General features: G+C 35.9%; 1 protein-coding gene across 5 annotated transcripts in view; it reads right to left on the bottom strand.

The window, feature by feature from the left end:
- Positions 1-1225: 1225 nt before the first annotated feature.
- Positions 1226-18455, bottom strand: part of ZFC3H1 (zinc finger C3H1-type containing) — a 40172-nt gene continuing 22942 nt past the window's right edge. For all 5 annotated transcript variants that reach the window (XM_058420165.1, XM_058420164.1, XM_058420163.1 and 2 more), the window contains exons 20-35: positions 18078-18194; positions 16985-17156; positions 15024-15210; positions 14406-14597; positions 12284-12521; positions 11053-11158; positions 10766-10964; positions 10201-10295; positions 9841-9951; positions 7518-7622; positions 7264-7429; positions 6505-6605; positions 5274-5375; positions 4645-4684; positions 2200-2262; positions 1226-2073 (exon numbers count right to left, since the gene is read on the bottom strand). In XM_058420165.1, coding sequence (XP_058276148.1) covers positions 1936-2073; positions 2200-2262; positions 4645-4684; positions 5274-5375; positions 6505-6605; positions 7264-7429; positions 7518-7622; positions 9841-9951; positions 10201-10295; positions 10766-10964; positions 11053-11158; positions 12284-12521; positions 14406-14597; positions 15024-15210; positions 16985-17156; positions 18078-18194 — 2132 coding nt within the window. In that variant the 3' untranslated portion in view covers positions 1226-1935. The remainder of the gene's footprint in view (positions 2074-2199; positions 2263-4644; positions 4685-5273; positions 5376-6504; positions 6606-7263; positions 7430-7517; positions 7623-9840; positions 9952-10200; positions 10296-10765; positions 10965-11052; positions 11159-12283; positions 12522-14405; positions 14598-15023; positions 15211-16984; positions 17157-18077; positions 18195-18455) is intronic.

Raw genomic sequence — 18455 nt, forward strand, 5'->3', positions numbered from 1 at the left:
TTCCTACCTCCAAGTATCTTTAGAAGCCATTAAAGCACAGTATACATGATTAATCCCTGATGAAAATGTAAAGCCTAATGTCTCCTTTATAAGGTCTTTTGCTAAAAGTCACTGTACAGCAAGGCAAAAAAGGTCACCAGGTAACAGCCCTAAGCACAATACAAGACTAAGGTATTGTACAGGGCAGTGTAACTGCTCTATCCCTTGACAGCTTTTCCATTTTTAATAGTGGAACAGGTAAAATGGTATCTCACTAAAAAAACCACATGCTGCAGAAAAGTATCAACTGCTTATCTGGAAAATTTTAAAGACAAACTCTGAAAAAATATTTGGCTAACTATGGAAGAGAGCATTCATCAAACTTAAGGGGTTTTTTAAAAGAAAAACTGAATACTGCACTTAGGTGGTATGTGCCACATGACGTAAGCGTGAAAAAAAAATCAGGACACCACACTATTCCAGTAAAGAATAGGTATGAGACAATTTTCCAATACTGGTTGTGTAGTCTGCAGGCAAACTTGGCCATTAAAGTGAGTACTTTTACTCTTTACACTTATTTTTACTTTACATTTTTTTAAGCATGAATTATAAAATTAAGTATGAGTTGTTTAAAAGGATTTAAGGTGCAGAAACACTCTCAATTCCCCTGGAAGAAAACCAGTATGTCCCACTTTTTCCTCCTTTAAGAGAGCTTCATATAGAAGCTTTAGCTTCAGATACAGTAAGGGGTTTGAAAGTTACTGGAAACAGTTATGTCACAACTAGTTTGTCTCACTCTCTACCATGAGGATCACTCATATACTGGCATCTTAATGAAACACCTGCAGTGCAATAGGTACTACTGCCACCTTTTGATATTACTTGGCACCTATTTCATCTCTCTCTACAATGTACATGTAAGCAACTTTAGAAAGTAGGCCTCATTTCATTGAGGGCAAAAAGGACAATATAAAATGTATCTTCCTTTATTGAAGTGGTACTGATAGGAATAGTTATTATGGGACAAACAACTGTGTACCTGAGGCAAGGGGATGAAAACAACCCCAAGGGGACAGTTTTTCTATATCCACAATAGGCAGCTCAACCATATCTGCTTATCTCTTGATCAAACTAACAAAAGACAACCGATTTTTTTTTTTAAATGTGAGATTGTATTAAAAATATCTCTGTAAAAACACCTGTAATAGTGCAAGGAAGTAACAAAACAAAACAGATAAATATTATCTTTCTTTAAACTGTTAAACTTTATTATAAATTAAAATTTCTTTACAAAAAATTGCACATAATTGACCACTCTTAGGTTCTGATGCACTGGCATTTGCAAAAGTTTCTTTAATCTTCAAGTTTAATAGTCTCTGCCATGAGTCCAATGCAGAAAAGGGCAGTAAGCAGCCCTCTTAGAGCCTTCAAGTGCAAGAAGCATACTTGTGGCCACGGCAGTTACACTTTCCTTAAGAGCGGCTGCTTTTGTTTTAAATCCTGTAATGAAAAAGTCTCAAAAAAGGTTTAAAAAAGGAAAAACCCAAAATGGACTAGTTGTTTTTTACTGTAAACACAGCCCAGTAAATTAATCCCAAACACAGATCTCTCAGGCATCAGTGAGAGTGTCAAGTGAATCAGGAACAGCAAAACAAAGAAAATAGTAAATAAAAAGAAAACATAAAAAAATAAAGTCTGTCATTTTGATTAACTATACTTACGTAGATGACGTTATGAGAATCTGGCAGGGCCCAGAAGCAAGGCCAGACAGGGAGTTCATGTTTCCAGAGGAAGGTGATGTCAATTGTTTCCAGGTTCAAGGAAAGCAGACTGGAGACTTGATATGCTCAGCAATACTCATCTGCCTTACATAGATCTTAGGGCATGGATCAGCCTGAAGAACCATTCAACTGATTCTGGCATTTTATAGGACTTATGGCTGACCATACCCAGCGTTCAGTGATTCTTGTTTTCTGTTCTGTACGTGTTTAAATTTAAAAGCTCATCTAGGCTGACTCCAACCTCTTGGCACTTGGAAACTAGTTTTCTCAGGTTATCAGTTTTACCTCCTCCTGATGCTTCAAACAAGAGTTGCTGAAAGAGATGGGGAAGCAGATATAAGATTTAGCCAGAGCCTGAGCATCACCACATCTATGGATATGGGATATGCAGAGAATTTATATGAAACCTCAAACTTAAATCATAAGGAGAAAACATTACATCTTTCCACAGTGTTGCACATAGAGGTAACTTCTGAAGGGCTCTCTGATATAAATGATGGACCTGTAAAATAAAGGCATGTATTAAAAGTCAGCACAATTTCTGGCACTCAAAATGAATTATTTGAAGCAAAAAAATCTCTTGCAATAATTTTTAAAATAGTTTTGAAGTCAAGCATTAAATTTGTACTAAAAGCAAAGGCAAGTTTATGTCTGACCTTAATTCTGACCCTTGTATGAACATGATTAGTTACATGAGGACCTGCTATTTTTCTTCACAAGATTCTTGCCTCATTCATTGCACAGGATGGAACACATTCAGGGAATGAAGCAGCTTACTGAGTATTTCTTTCACCACTCAATATGTAGTCTCAAGTCTTGTCTATTGCATATCATCACAACCCTGCAATGAAAATAACTGTTCCATGGGCTTTTTTTGTTCAGCATCTATCTATCTATGCTTTAACAATCAATATGAGTCTTTGCAACTCTCAAAAAAAATGGTTTTACCATTTTATGGTTCAAAATAGAGGACCAAAATATTTAATACTAGTACTTACTCAAGTGTCCTTCAACTACTGGTATCTTAAGTCCCAACTTCAATCAGAGTCACTAGGGAAGGTATATGTTGGCATTTTAAATACTTGTACCCACTTTCATATTCTTTTAACAAACCTCTACATGACCTCTGAAGGAAATAAATGACAGGTTCTCCAGGAACAGGAAGTCCAGAATCTGAATCACAATTCAATTTTAAACAAATATCTTACTTGTTCACTAGAAAATCCAGTTATCTGGAACAATCACTGGTTTGTGTAAACAGTTTTAAGTGCTCGCTACATCCCAGACCAAGACCTCCATAAAAGCATGTGAGACTTTTCTGCACTGTGTGTGACTACTTAAGTCATTTCACCACATACCGTATAATTAGTGAGGCGGTTGCAGAAGAAAACCACAAGATTTCTTCTGGGTGTAATCCAGCTACAGTGTTTCACATATGCCTTCATTTTAATTGGTTCATTTTCTTTAAGGGCCCTCTTTATTATGCATTTGACAGATTATTTTTCTAACCAAACAAATCAGACAGAGTTCTTTTCAGTCACCGGCCTTACTATAGGCAGTGTCTTAAGATGTTGTCCATCTAATACAATGACTGAAGCAGGGATCTGTGACTAATTACAGATTACACCAAACCATCAACACAGAGACAGAATTAAGGTTGAATAGGCAATCCAGCCTTTGATAGCTCCTGACTTTGAGCTATTTGATCGAACAAACCAAATAATTCTGCTTAGGGGATGTTCTTTTTAAACATTCTAAGACCATAAAAAAGGAAAGAAAACATTTCATATGTGAGTCTAACAACAGCCATGCTCCCCTTTATGGATCAGTTAAAGCTTTAAGATTGATTCAGAAGACTACTGACAAAAAAGGATGCCAAGAGATGACACACAAAACTCAAATACCACAAGCAAGTGATGAGTGACAAATCCAGGGCCTCATGACAGCCCTCACCCTCAAATACACAGCATCTTTTCACAGGTGGAAGAGTATTTTGAAGGTGACAGCAACAATACCAGGAAGATCATTCTGTTTGAAAAGTGATGCTGTTGCTGTGCCAAAAAACCTCTTCTGTGTTTGTACATAGAGTGGTATTTCCCTACCCTAAGTACTAATAAGTAAACCTATTATTTTTGGAAAAAATTGGAGTCTTTCATGTGGTCAGGAACTATAGAAACTCTTTCCATACACTAGCTTGGCAGACCCACTCTTCCAAGTACTTCACAGAATCAAAGAATGGTTTGGGTTGGAAACCAGATCATCTAGAAAACAAACCGTCTGTCATGGGCAGAGACATCTTCCACTAAACTAGGCCAGGTTGCTCAAAACCCCACCCAGTATGGCCTAGAAACCTCATCCCTAGAAGAGATCTACAACTTCTCTGGGCAATCAGTTTGTGTCTTTACCACCTCACAGTAAAATTGTTTTTCCTAATACCCAATCTATACCTCCTCTCAGTTTGAAGCTATTCCTTCTTGTCCTAGTATGACATGCCCTTGCAAAAAGTCTCTCTCCAGCTCTGTTGTCTACTTGTAAAGATAGTTATTAGCATCTTCCAGCACGAGTCTTGCTTCCCTCTGCTAGAACTTAAAATACAACAATCTCCTCCAGGTTAAAAAAAAAAAAAAAAAAAAAAGGGAGAATACAGCCTTCTCAGTATGGGAAAGGTACACAGAAAGCATGGATTATATCATGAGTGCATGCTCTGTCTCGACTGTCAAAAACATTTCTCACAATTGAGGCACGTGTTTTGGTGTTTATAAACTATTTCAACTAACTAGAAATCTTGGATTTACAAGATTACCATTGCTTTGGATAAAGCAAAGGTATGAGAAGTTTTACAGAATTTCATAATTACTCATTTTAGTACACTGTGTCGACTTACTTCTCTTTGTCCCATTAGAAAGCATTCGGCAGCAATGGCTCTGAGGAAAAGAAATATATAAAAACATTTATTCTTGAATTATTTTAAATGCCATTAATGGCAGAATACTGACTGTGGAATGGAATTACTAATTCCTTGAGAAGAAACTAACTTCCAATGAGGTTAATCTTTGTGAAAAGATAAAAATAGCCATTTTTTAAAAACAACCTTACATGAGCAAGACATTTCAGTGGTTCCCCATTATGAACAAACACTGAAGAAAAAGATCAGTTCAGCATCACTGGATAATGGAGAATACTGCTATTGTGATATATAAAGGGGAGGGGTAGAGAGGGGGAGACAGAAGTCAATAGTTGAATTTAAAAAAGCAACTTGTAAATACATCATTCATCTTTATCTGCATAATATCCATTCAGTTTCCCCAAGAGGGAAATTCCGTTTCTCATTTTTAAGAAGTGACAGTATCTCTGTCTGCTGTATCGAACAGTTACTCTCTAAAGAATAAGCTAACGAAAAAGAAGCTTCCAGTACAAGCCCAATTGGAAGGACATTTCAGATTTACCTTTGTGAAGTAAACCTTACAAACAAAAGCAATAGCTATGAAAACAGATGTATGACTGTTGCATTACATTTTCCAGATGGCCAGGCATGTTGGGATATTATATGTAAACATCTTGGCTTGTAGTTTCAGAATCTGAACATTGCTCTCCTCCCAGTATCGCAGAAGCAGTCTGCAAAAGGCATTCATGAGAAAGGAACACTGCTCTAATCACTTGTAAAAGAAAAGCCACTCAAAGACACAAACACACTACACGAAATATATTATACCTAATCTGAGTCAAGAGCTGCAAGTAGGAAAATCCCAAGCCACCATATACAATCTTGATTTGATCATGCTCTCAGAGCAAAACAAGTTAAGATACACTTTCAGAGAATAACTAAGAAGAGTGAAATCAGAGAGAAAACATGATCTTGGCATATTACAAGTGGATTCACTTTTAGCATGCACAAGGTAACTGCACACTTGAAAAGACAAACTAGTTTCATAGTAATGGGGCTAGAGGTACTGTTCAGTCAGTTCTGCTCACCCATTTAATGCAGCATCAACATAGTCTAAGGGAGCTGCAAGTTCCATCTAGACAGAATGGCAACTTGGTTTAAAATGAAGCCATGCAACTTCATGTGCCAAAGGCAGGTGTAACATGCTCTCCCCCATGCCCACAACCACACATGAGCCTTGCTTTGAGTTCTTTGGGGTCACTGTTGATGATGAACAGTGTTTTGGGACTTTTCAACATTACTCAAATATTCATGCATTCAATGCACCTGAACACAGTAAAACACAGACTCCAATCCTGGCAGAGCACATTTTGAAATACTGTTCAAGTAAGAGCCAGTGCAATGTTTACATTATCTAGTTGTTTCCCCATCAGATTTCCTTTAAATTATGTTTTATCATTACTTAAAAAGATGTCAAGTTAAGCCTTAAGCTAGCATTGTTATAGACCAGTATATCCATTTTTATCTGCTCTGGAACTATATTAGTAATAGATCATCAAGTAACAACAAGATTTTAATATGTATCTGACGTTAATCTACCCACTTGAAATTTTGACCATTTGTAGTCATCATGCACAATGCAGAGTTAATTTCTGTATAATTATAACCTGCCTGTAGATAGAACAGAACATTGTCAAATCTAAGATTGAGATGATGTTAGAAGGCACAACATGCCTCAAGCAACATGCAATAATAGAGGAATAGTTTTATTTCTGTAGCAGAAAGTAAATTATGCATATCTTGCACAAAAAACAATAGTTATGTTAACTGCCTGCCTTAATTAGAAGTATTTTTACATACCTCAGTGCAAGTCCAGGATTAGTAGGCATGGTAGAACAAAACCGTTCCAAGGTTTTGGAATGCTGAGATTTTGGAATGCAGCTCAAATAAAAAAGAATTACCTGTAGAATTTGAATTATAAACATTAATCCCCTTTATAGGTCTTCTTTTGCTAAGAATAATGGTATGACAAACTGCGAACACTATGACTAAAATGAGTTGCCACCTTCAGACCTTATCCCTCAAGGGTACAGAAATCAATTTGTGTAGTATGAATTTAGTGTCAAATTGCTAGCACCACCTATTTTAGTCCTTCTAGCCTGCATTCAGTGCATAAAGATAAATGCATTATTTGTTAGCAAAATGGGATCCAAGATGTCTATAAGCTTTTTCCTGTCTGTAAAAGTGCTCAACTTTTTCCTCCTACTTTATTTCTTCTGTTTCTCAACCATCATAATTTCTATCATCAAAACTGTTTCCATCCACCAGTGGTACAGCTCTGCAGACCCTTCCATATATATTCCTTCCTATTCCTCTAGAAAAAAACAATTTTTTCATTACCTTGCCATAAAGTTTCTCTTTGCATTACAAGACCTTTTTTTGAAAAGATGACTGCTAGATGCTCTTCTGCTCAAAACACTGCTTACACTAAGACACTTCTTTTTCTAGCTCTCAGTGTTCACGTACTGGTGCTGTACTTGAACAAATAGATTACAGGTACCTGCTAACAGGTCATCAGCCTCTTTGTTTAACTAAAACTGTCCACAGACACATTTTTACCTTATTATGAAACTCGTAATTGGTCCAATAATCAGCAGAACTAAATGGAATTGGGTATCGTGTGGGGACTGTCACCAGACATCTGTTCACTAGATCAGTAAAAAGCTTGAATTCTTGAACTTTGTTGGTGGATTCAACAACTTTGCTATTGAGAAAAACAAGGTAACTGGAAGAAAAAGAAAAGAAAAAAGATGGCTCTGGTAGTGTTCACTTACTAGTTTAGATTAATTAACTTTCTTCCCTTAAGAACTTACTCCAACCAAATGTTCTGAACAGTTTCCTGCTGCATCACTGCCCCTAGAGCTGCTTCATAAGCATCCAGTGCTTCACCAACACTTGCATGAAGAGACTGGCACAAACTGTTTATATAAGAAGATAAAAATTGTTGTTTGTCATAAACAATACTTGTAATTACACACTAAGAGTAAGACACAATTAAGAATTTCCCATTCTCAGATGTAAGTAAGAAAAACAGTGTTTCCAGTTTAACAGTATAATGGACTGATTTATCAGTCAATTTATTAGAATGGGTAAGTCTCAAAAGCAGGTAAAAAGGAATAAATCAACCATGAAGTTTAAACTGCAAGCCTTCAAAAATAAATTAAATATTACAAACTGTCTTCTACTCTTGTAAAGTACCCTCTACTAATCCTTCTAATAGGAATGCTCTAATTGCTACAGAATGGAGACAAGTCTTTAGTTTCCATTTGGAAAGCTCCAGAACAATACATTTTGAAGTCAAATTAAAGCCACTTGAGAAATAGCATCAGTCTCTGGCAACAAAGTTAGTATTCTGAAACAAGTATTACCAGGATCTGGGGTAGAAACATACTGATTCTGCCAAAGGAAAAAAAAAACCATGAAGAGAAAGGTCAACACCCTCCCCTTCCCTTTAATTTTGTTCAACAGCTTCTCAAACATACAGTTGGACCAACACACAAGACCTCATTAAAGACAGGAGCAGAGACAATCTTAGATCAAGACACCGTGAAAACTCCGCATTTCAAAGTGTAACGTAACAATGAAAGAAAAGTAAGACTTGCAATAAGTATTGGGGGGGGAGATCTAACCACCTCATAAAGAAGGAAGATACAGAAATATAGAAAGATAGAGCTGACCTTGCTAAAGTCATATAATCAGTGGCTGATTCTACTCCTGCTTTCCCCAGGAATTATGAACAAAATCACCTATTTGCTACTCCTTCTAAATTTGTGTATTACATTTATGTGGAAACACACATGTGTGCACACACCAATTTTTCCAAGTAAAACATTGCTACAAGACCTTTAAGGCTTTTCTGATTTCAATCTATTTTCAATTGGTAAAAGTGAACTTTTGTGTCTTTTGTCCTCCACACCTGAAGAAAGGAAATATAGATACACAGGCCCAGGTACCTAGAAACTTATTGCAGCAAAACTCAAACTGAGAAAACACCCAATTATTAGCTCAGAAAGTAATTTAGGTACTTATTTCAGGAGCACTTATTTTCCCTCTTAAAAGCAGGTGCTAAAATACAGAAGAATCTTAGCTTATGTCAGTGTACCTTATGACTAAATAGAGACCTCAAGTGTCATAGTAATAATACTTCTACTGTGTAAGTGCCAACCCCGAAACTGAGCTTGTCAAGAGGTATTTTGTTAACAAAAAAAAAAAGTCTTTAAGCTGGTAGTAATAGACAATGCAAAAAAACCCTTACCTCATAATCTTTATATAAGGTTTAGATCAAATTTTTTTTAAAGCCATACATTTTACCTGTAAGTTGTCCACCAATTAAAAACAATAAGCAACAGTGTTGAAGAAGTTCTGAGGAGTCCTCACTCAGTATGTGAAGTAATATCATCCTTGCCCTTCTACTTATCTGAAAAGTCAAATAGCTACTTGTGAAGACTGTCAAACCCAGACCATGAAATGGTAAACTTCTTAAACAGCCTAAGCCAGCACCTCAGTAACCATAGTTAAGTAACTAGTGCATGTTACAGGTGGCTAATATTGTGGTGTCTGGTAATCCTGTATACTGCTGCTATCAAAAGGAATGATGGAAGAAACAGAAATAAAGCAAAAAAGAAAAAAAGATTGTGTATGCATGACAAAGACGTGTTTCTTTACAATCTCTTGCAGAGGAATAGGTTACCCTCCTGCACTACTTTGCTCTGGAGCTTCTCCATGAACAGCTGGAACAATGAGTTAAGGTAATTGCGGAGATCAGGACTAAACAGAATAGAAACTTTTGTGAAGTGAAATGATTGTAATATAAAAGGGAGAGAACTGAAAGCCAAGAGAAAGAAAACCACTACTAGTAGCAGCAAACCGAAACAAAAGTAAAACAAACAAATAACTTTGATATGAACACACCTATTTACCATTTCCATAGGTCAGAATTTCTGAAAGATTTCTCAAGTGGAAAATTTAAGTTGATATGCAACTCAGTTTCATAAAATTATCTCCATTGTGCAGCAGCATTTATTCAGAGAATCCAAAGTGATACACCCTTAGGCAGGTAATGAATACTCTGCTTTTGAAAATGCAATTTACTCAGACACAACAGCTGTTTCTCAGAAATTCCTGGGAAAATCTCACCAGTAGATCTGCCACAGATACGGGATTTGCTGGTTAACAACATCATCTGTAAGATGTTCTTTATAGAGAGGTGATGTAAATTCAATGGGCATTGGAAAATTCAAGAGATATCTACAAGAGAAAAAAGGAATCCAGACATTCAACTTGCTTGCTGTTTTATTTTTAGAAGCTCATGGCTTCATAAATTAGTGTCTATGCAAAAACAAGTGTAAACCTTATACCAAATCACCATTCACTGAAGTTTTGGCAAAACATGCATGCCATGCTAAAAACCAGAGCTTAAATGTTCTAGATTATCATGTAATTCAAGAAAATGCCAATACTGGCAAAATTTAAATTAAAGAATTATTCTAAACATACCTTAAGAGATCCATGGGACCATGCTGTTGGCATGTACTCTCAAAGAAAGCTGCCACAAAATCTTGCAACAGTGGAAGAATGCTGCTTGACTTTTCCTGTTTTGTTGTTTGGGTTTTTTTTTTTAAAAATGAAAAAAATTAAAATCAAACATAAATCTGAATATGGTAAGACTGATTTAAGCAAAATAAATAAGTGGTGTGTCTATTTCTGCAATGCTCCATTGTCTTCATTCTCTCACAAATGAAATTCAAATGAGGCAGTCAGCAGTAGAAAGAAGATAAAATATTACAGGGCATACTTTTACTTCCTGTTATTCTTGTTTACGGATATTAACACTGAGTTAGAACAACCAAATTATAAATCTATAATTTTATGTAATTGCTAAGATTATCTTTTATCATGTCACTTGCCTTGCCAATTATACTTTTCCTATTTATAGGAAGGAGTACTAGACATTACAAAAGTATCATGAAATTGAGTCAATTTGATAACATTTTTAAACACCCTAACCCCAAACTTTGCAGAGCTAGTAGACCAGCAAGTAAGTTTTGATGTGGAATATTACCTGTGAAACAAGAAATTTACACAATCGATAAAAGATTTCTGCATTCTGAGGATTCCTCTCAAAAGCTCCAATCCACACGTTGTGGGCATTTTCACTCTGCTCCATCTGCAAATACAAGGTGGCCAAACTCTCCAAGAGCTGACAGTTGTTAGGGCAGAGCTCCAATAAAGTTCTACAAAGTTCTGCAGCAGACTCCCACCTTAAAGAAAAGTCAAGGTTAAGTTAAACAACAACAACAACAAAAAATTGCCAAGTACTCCAGTTAAGAATGTCTTGAAACAACTTACCTTTCAAGAAGTTTCAGCAAAGCTATCATGTTTCTGTACAGAGGAAAGCAGATAGCTATTCTTTTGTCAGCTTCAAGGTTTTCATCAGTACATGTTTTCACTGCATCTTCAAAACAAAAGTAAAAACAAAGTCTTTACACGTCCAACAGTGTCAAAGTTATGTGAAGCCCCAACATAATAAAATGTCTCCAAGAACATAATGCAAATACATAAGCATGAAAAGATATTTCTGAGAGTGCTGTTTTTGCAAATCGCTAGAAACAGATGATCAGCTTTAGAAAAGCTCTCTTTACTTTTCACCACAGTACAAAGACAAATCTTTCCATTTCATCTCTTATTCATTTTAAAAATAGGAACCATCCTACCAATGAAACAGTAAAGCAATGTTACAGACAGAAACGTATCCCTAGATTTAAAATCACATTACAGGATTTTCAGCATAGTTGCTGAAAGCTACTGAGGCAAAAGCTAATATAGGATATTATTTTTCTCCTCAGTGTAATAAAGTCATCCAACATTGAACACCCCATTACTATAAGCTAGACTGCCTTCACTCACACAGCTGGGCTACTCCATTGATCCTTGAGAATTTCAACACTGCATTACCACCAGCAGAATAGGTATTTTCTCAGTGGCAACTCAACACTGCTGCCGGCTAACCACTAAATACTGACGTTTATAAAAACTATATAACAGCATTTGTCTGCTACTATGAAGTCTACCTCTGGCAGCACCACCATAAGCTAAAAACTCAATTTCTTCTAATATCTTCATTTTACATTTTAAAAAATGTATTCAATTTACCTAAATTGTGAATTAAGATAATCTCTTTTAAGGAAATACACTAATATTCCAGGAAAGTAACTTTCCAATAAACACATCCTACTGAGGAGAGAAAGAGTAAGAAAGAAGGATGGCTGAAGCTTGGCTTTATGCTTGCATAAGCTCAGGAAAACTAGCAACATTATAAAGACCAATCAGTGGCTTGTGATTGCTTCTCTGAACTACGATATTGTACCAAGCTAAGTTGCGGGTTGAAAAACAGATGAAAAACTCAGGGTGTTGGTTAAGCACCCAAGAACCCAGATTTGTTCAAATTAAAATCAATATTCACTGTATTAATTCAATGAGTTAGTAGTCATCAGCACTGTATTGAAATTCCAAAGTTGAATAATACTTCTTGAACTACAACATGTGAAGAATGTATTAAATATTTACCACCTTATCTTACCTTCAAACATAGCTAGAAGTGTATCAGGATCAGTCTTCACATCTTGAACTGTCTGCCACGGTATCAAAAATGGCTCCTTGTGCACAATTCTTGAAGGACTGACATTAGCTGGATCATAGAACTTGACCGGGAGAACACCAAATTCTATCAGATGTATGTAAGCCAGCCAAGCCAAGCAACGGTCACTTGCAGTAAGATGTTCTGATATTATCTTTTCATTTGCTGATTTTAAAGCATTCTGTAAAGGTTAAAAGAAATTACATTTCAACCAAAGTCTTTACGATTTAAGAATGGGAAAAGAAAACAGGCAGAGTAGGTTTTAATATTCTCAAAAGTTTCCCAGAGAGAAGACAGGGACTAATTCTTTATGCAAATCAGGATCATATTCACCTTATGTGAATGTGTGGCTATCCAAATTATGCACGGTTTCTAGTAAAAGGTTCAGAAAAACCACAGAAGATTGTTATTGCAAAAAGTGAAGAGAGACACTTTGAAAACATGCATCTCCTAAACATGTGTTCGTTCCATTTTCCTGCTTTATTCTCCTATTACTTCCAGTTCCATAGAAGTAATACAGTAGCTCTAAAACTCTCTACAACCTGGATTCAAGTTACTATATCCTACTAGGTTTTGTGTATTTGGGGTTGTTTGTTTGGCTTGGGGTTTTTATTTATTAAATTCTAGTTATAACAATACTAAGTTACACCTATTCAAGTCTCTGAAAGGGCCACCATCTCTAGACATGTTTTAAAAAATGTTTTGGAAACCTTACTGAGAACAAGGGTACTATTTCAATTTTTCTATTAGTCATTTGCAAAGACAGAACAGTCCAGTTAAACTAGCATATCCGAAATAAAATAATTAAAGCATGCAATTAAATAAAGTCTAAACACAAATTCCTTCTAAAACACAACAGAATCTCATGACCAGAGACGTGCCAACATTTTTCTGGACAAACACAGTATGATCAAACAATGCATTTTTTCAAGAGAATGAATATATTTGCAAATTTATGCAAAATTCAGCAGGACACATGTCCTGAAGCTGGTGAAAACTTCACCAGTTTCAAAAGCATTTCACTTATTCACTCCACAAAATACTTTAAAGAATTGCTTTTAAGTTTTCCAATACACACTGCTATTTATTCTGAAGTAGTCATTACTCTGAAATGATTTTATCGTATTTCAGAGAAAACACTCTTGCCCAAGCCTTTCTTTTGAATTGAACACATTTCAGAAAAAAAGTTTGGCTTTGTGATGATGCTTTGCAGAAAGGTAAGGGTAACCAACCAGTGTTATTCTCCCTGGATTCTCTCACTGGATTTTCATGTTGATTTGATACAAACAACTCTCCCTCTGTTCTTTTTATTCATCTGGAGTTACATTTCTCAGTACATTCGGGGAAAGTCAGCACAGCATTGTGCTTTCCCATTCCAACTGGAGCCAGACAAAAGCCTGAGGTTCTCAAACTCTGTCTGAGGGCAGTGACAGGCTGGCACCTGGTGGCAGGAATGGAACAACCTGCAACTGGAAGGACAGAGCTCCCACTTTAGGAGAGGGCGATGTCCATTTCTCACCCTCAGCCACAGCTTTTATCACCTACCCAACAGTTAACAGTCACCTAAATTACTTCTACAATCATAGTTCCAGCCGGAGATAACTCAATGACTTCAGAGTTGATATGAGCAATAAAATGTAGTTTAACAGTCTGCAGATTTGAGAGCAGGGCAATACTGCTAGATAACGACTATGTTCTTTCCCAAGAACTACTGGTTTGATAATTTCTGTAGCAATTTTGAATACCTGAGGCAATACTCAGACTTTTCACTGCAAAAACCTGATCTATGGCTTACTAGAAACCAAAAAACAATTCCCTGGGAATTGTTTTGAGACGTTGTAGTCTAGGCTATTCGCTACACAATCAAAAACATAGGCAACAAAAGCCCCAAAGGTATATCCATAGCTTTTACAACAGCATCACAGCTCAAAGCAGAAGCCTGTATTTGTTGAAGAAATTCTCCTAAAGCAAGGCACAGCTCCACTAAAGGTCAAACTACCACAGTCACACGCAATAAAAAGGTGAAGCTATGAAAACGCTCCTGGGGTGGTAACTTGGAAATTACCTGGAGCAGAACAAGAGCATTTTGACGTCTTCCTGTAAACAGGCTTAAATGAACCCTGTAGAGGAGAGTCTCCAGCAGCTGAAAGGAAACAAGATTTGGGTTTTCTCCTCCTCCTGTCACTTCCATTAGGAACTGTAGCATCCTCCCACATACATAGTCTTTTCCATCAAAGGAATTCTCCAAATTCAGAAACTAGAGAGACAAAAATCATAGTAACAACAATTATAATACAAGTAAAGCTTCTAGGTTAAAGTTTAAAAATCATAGAGATCACAAACTTCAAATAAGTCTTTTACTATCTTATGAACTGTTTCCTTCCATCACACCAAATTTTCATATTAAACTTCAAAAAATACCACTTTTAGTATGTACAAGAACACACAAATTTTGCATTCAATGTAACATATTGATTTAAGTAACTCTTACTAGCTGAGGAAAACCAATGATTTCTACAAACAACCTGCAAGAACTTGACTAGTTTCATTTTCAACATCTGAGTTTTCAAAAAGCTTCACTGCTTTTTATTTGACACTTTCCCTGTCACACGTGCTGACTTTATACAGTAGAAAACATATACTTACAGGAACATCTCATATATACTTTGAAATTTTTACTTACTGTCCACCAGATTTGGTAAGAGGGAGCATATTCCACTGCTGTTTCACACATTTCCTGTATCTCCTCCTTGGTTCCTCTTTTTGAGAAAAGTCTGAGGTAATGACACCAAATTTCAGGATTTTCTTTGTTATTCTCAAGGGCTCGAGCCAAAACATTTAAAGTAGAATCTAAACACTCAGACGACGAGCTGTTAAAATTAAATATTGAAAAAAGCACTCACATCAACCGCATTGGTATTATGACTTACACATTATCAAATATGAAAATAGATGCTTTTAATTAGAATGGAAGTCACACGCTGTAGGCCATCATTTTTTATACATGTTGTCCTTCACTATGAAGGGTTCAAAGCTTCAGCAAGTTTTCAGCCTTCAGAGGTTATCAGGTACAATTATCATAGTGCACAGAAATAAGTATTCTATGAAGATTGCCAATTCAAATAAAAGAGTGCAAATTAATTGAAAATGGGTAAGATTGATCTGTAAGCAAAGTTCCCAAGCTGCAAGGATATAAAGACATTTACATCATACAGGCTTAAGAACTTAAGTAGATATTTTAAAGGTGTAGTAAAGTAAGTCACATTTTTGTTAAATATTTAATTTACTTTCTACAGTCATTAAATATAAGCCTTTATTTTAGCATATGATACAGGTTCTGTCGCTAAGACATCAAAAAAAAAAAAAAGAAATCTTTTTTGAACTAACACATCGTAAGATTATACCCTCCAAGTAATACAAGATTAACTGAAATAACTGTCTATATACTGCAAACCATAGAGCCGAGCTTTAATTCATAAATACATCTTCCATAAAACCACAAAATGCTTCTGAGGTCCCACTTATTCTGAAAACGACTTTAGAAATTATTTTGCATGGACATTTATGAGAAGAAATGCACAAGTCTCAAAAAAACCCTAACACAGTTAACCATGCATTGAGTTTGAAGCTTTCCCAATCCCACTACTTTCACCTAATACAGCAGTCAAATTTCTTCAGAGTACTGACGAAGGGGGAATGGGAGAGGCAGCTGTTTTAAGAAAAGGATGTGTACCTTCCACTAGGTTTTCTCCCCTCTTTTCTTGGTTGTTTCCCAAGTACACATATTTAGAAGGCATGCTCTTCTCATGCTGCCACTTGCTGGTAACACTTTGATTACTGGCCTTTCCCAGTTCTACCCCTTCTACTGTTCAGGCACCTACTGATACAGTTAAACTGATTTTTTCCTACATTTTCCATTACCTACCGTTTCAAACAAGGCTTTTAAAGTAGAGCTGCTCCTCTCCATTCCCCCTTTGCTTCCTGCTACAGTTGCTCAACTGTACCTCATTATTAAAATTGAAGTCAATCATCATAATGGATGAAACCATCATGACAGAATTCCTATTGAAATGATCTGATTGCCAATAGAAACACGGTACCCTGTAGCATAATTTTATGGAAGAGAAGCTAGAGAAACTTAGGAAACTAAAGTTAAAAAATAATCACAAAATAAGAAATCAAGTGTTCAACTGGATGATTTCTACAGGGATAAAACCAACAAGCAGTACTGTACTTATAAGAAAATTTGCTGATGATAGTGATTTCAAACACTATTCCAACCATTCACTCTCTAAAGGAGAATGATTTGAGCTCACTGGTCCACTTTTACTGCTGGAAGTACAACATTCCACTGTAATCTTACACAAACTACTTTTCAAACAAAAACAGTTACTTCTTCCACACTACTTTCCATCAACTTCCATTCTGAATCAGAATCTACCCAAATATAAACCATCAGTGCAATTTATTACTAAAATACTGTACTAAATACAGTAGGAAATATAATCAAATCTATTTTTTAACCTGCTTGAAAGTAACAAATTATTTGTGGCATTGTTGAAGAAAGTCCTTTAACATCAAAAGGGAAACTTGATCCTAGCAGCAACAGCAAATGAAGCAAGGTCTCAATTGTAGCAGACATACCCTTCATTTTGATTCAAGTATTTATATGCAAGTTTAATCCAAAGCTGTACATCACAGGGGTTTTCTTGGACACTTGCTTCCAGGTTGGAAATGTCATCAGTCTCACTTGTAAAATACCGGACGTCATCTGGAGTCACCACTGTATCAAGCACTGGAACTCTTTTTTTATGTTCTGTGGGATGGGTTGTAAACAATATCAAAATTTTTTAAAAAGAAAATTTCCTTTTAAAAACAGTAGTGATCTGTAACTCTCACCAGAAGTGGCATTTATATATTTCAAGTATACCCATTGATCAGAACTAGCATATAGCAATATAAATAGCATTATCTCAGCAGCCTTCAAACTGTATTGCCTGTAGAGAACTGGTTATATTTCAAATGTGAAGGAATGAGAGAATCAGCAATAAAGGCTGCCTTGATCAACAGGCACCAACTGAGGCAGTTCATCAGGCAGCATTAGAACTAAACACATTTGACAAAGAAAAACTTATCTCAATTCTGAGTCTCAAAAAACCCTTTATAGAGATTTGCTAAAAAATCCTAAAGCTCCTACTTGCAAGTCACATGTGAAACACTGTCAGGTTACTGATGCTCTAGCAGCTTCCAAATATCAAATGCTGCTTAACCACAGCTTTTTATAACTCCTGACCTCATACCAAATACTAACACCGTACAAATTTAAGCTAATTGAACACTATGTTTTACTACTTAAAGTTCTGGAGGAGGGGGAAGGAGAAAGCAGGGCTGTTGAAGGAAAATACAATTTTTTAAAAATCCTAATGTTATATGGACTAGGCTGAAACATTCTAGGGAAACAGCTCCTTACTCCCCTTTTAAGAATAGGCAATTAGGTAAATTCCACCCTAACTTCCAGTCACATTAAAGAAAAAAATCCAATGGAATTACAAGTGTAGGTCAACCTTTATCCAAAAATTCATGCAAAATAATGTTTGCATACAGGAAGTGGAAAGTCAAAAAAACTATTAAAAGCACTGCTTTTCTCAAGAAGCACTTGAAAAATCAAGCGGTAGAAAGAGGTGGGTGGGTTTTTTCTTCCAGAACTCATTTAAAGAGTGCCACACATCCAGATTACCGTATTTAATAGGTCCAACAAACTGTTCCTCTTCACCGCTGCTACTATCTAACAGAGGTTTTCTCCAGTACTTTGGTCTCCATTTCCTTTTCTCTTTCCAAGTCGTATGTGGAGGTGCTGTAAACAAAGTAGTAAAAATTCTTTCACTTTTCTGTATTCAAGAATAAAATGTATTTCCTAATAAAGATTTTAGACAAAAAGATTCTGTGAATTCAACAAAAGTGCATACATTTCAATACTACTTATTTAAAATTTATTGTGCTTAAATGCACAAATAAATTCTATAAATGCAACTCCAAAATTATTGTATTATTGCCTTAAACTCTCTTGACCTTATTTTACCATAATCAGAATTTATAAAAATGAGATAAATAAAAG

Source organism: Hirundo rustica, chromosome 4 (genome assembly GCF_015227805.2).
Source record: "Hirundo rustica isolate bHirRus1 chromosome 4, bHirRus1.pri.v3, whole genome shotgun sequence".
In the NCBI taxonomy this organism is placed as follows: Eukaryota; Metazoa; Chordata; class Aves; order Passeriformes; family Hirundinidae; genus Hirundo; species Hirundo rustica.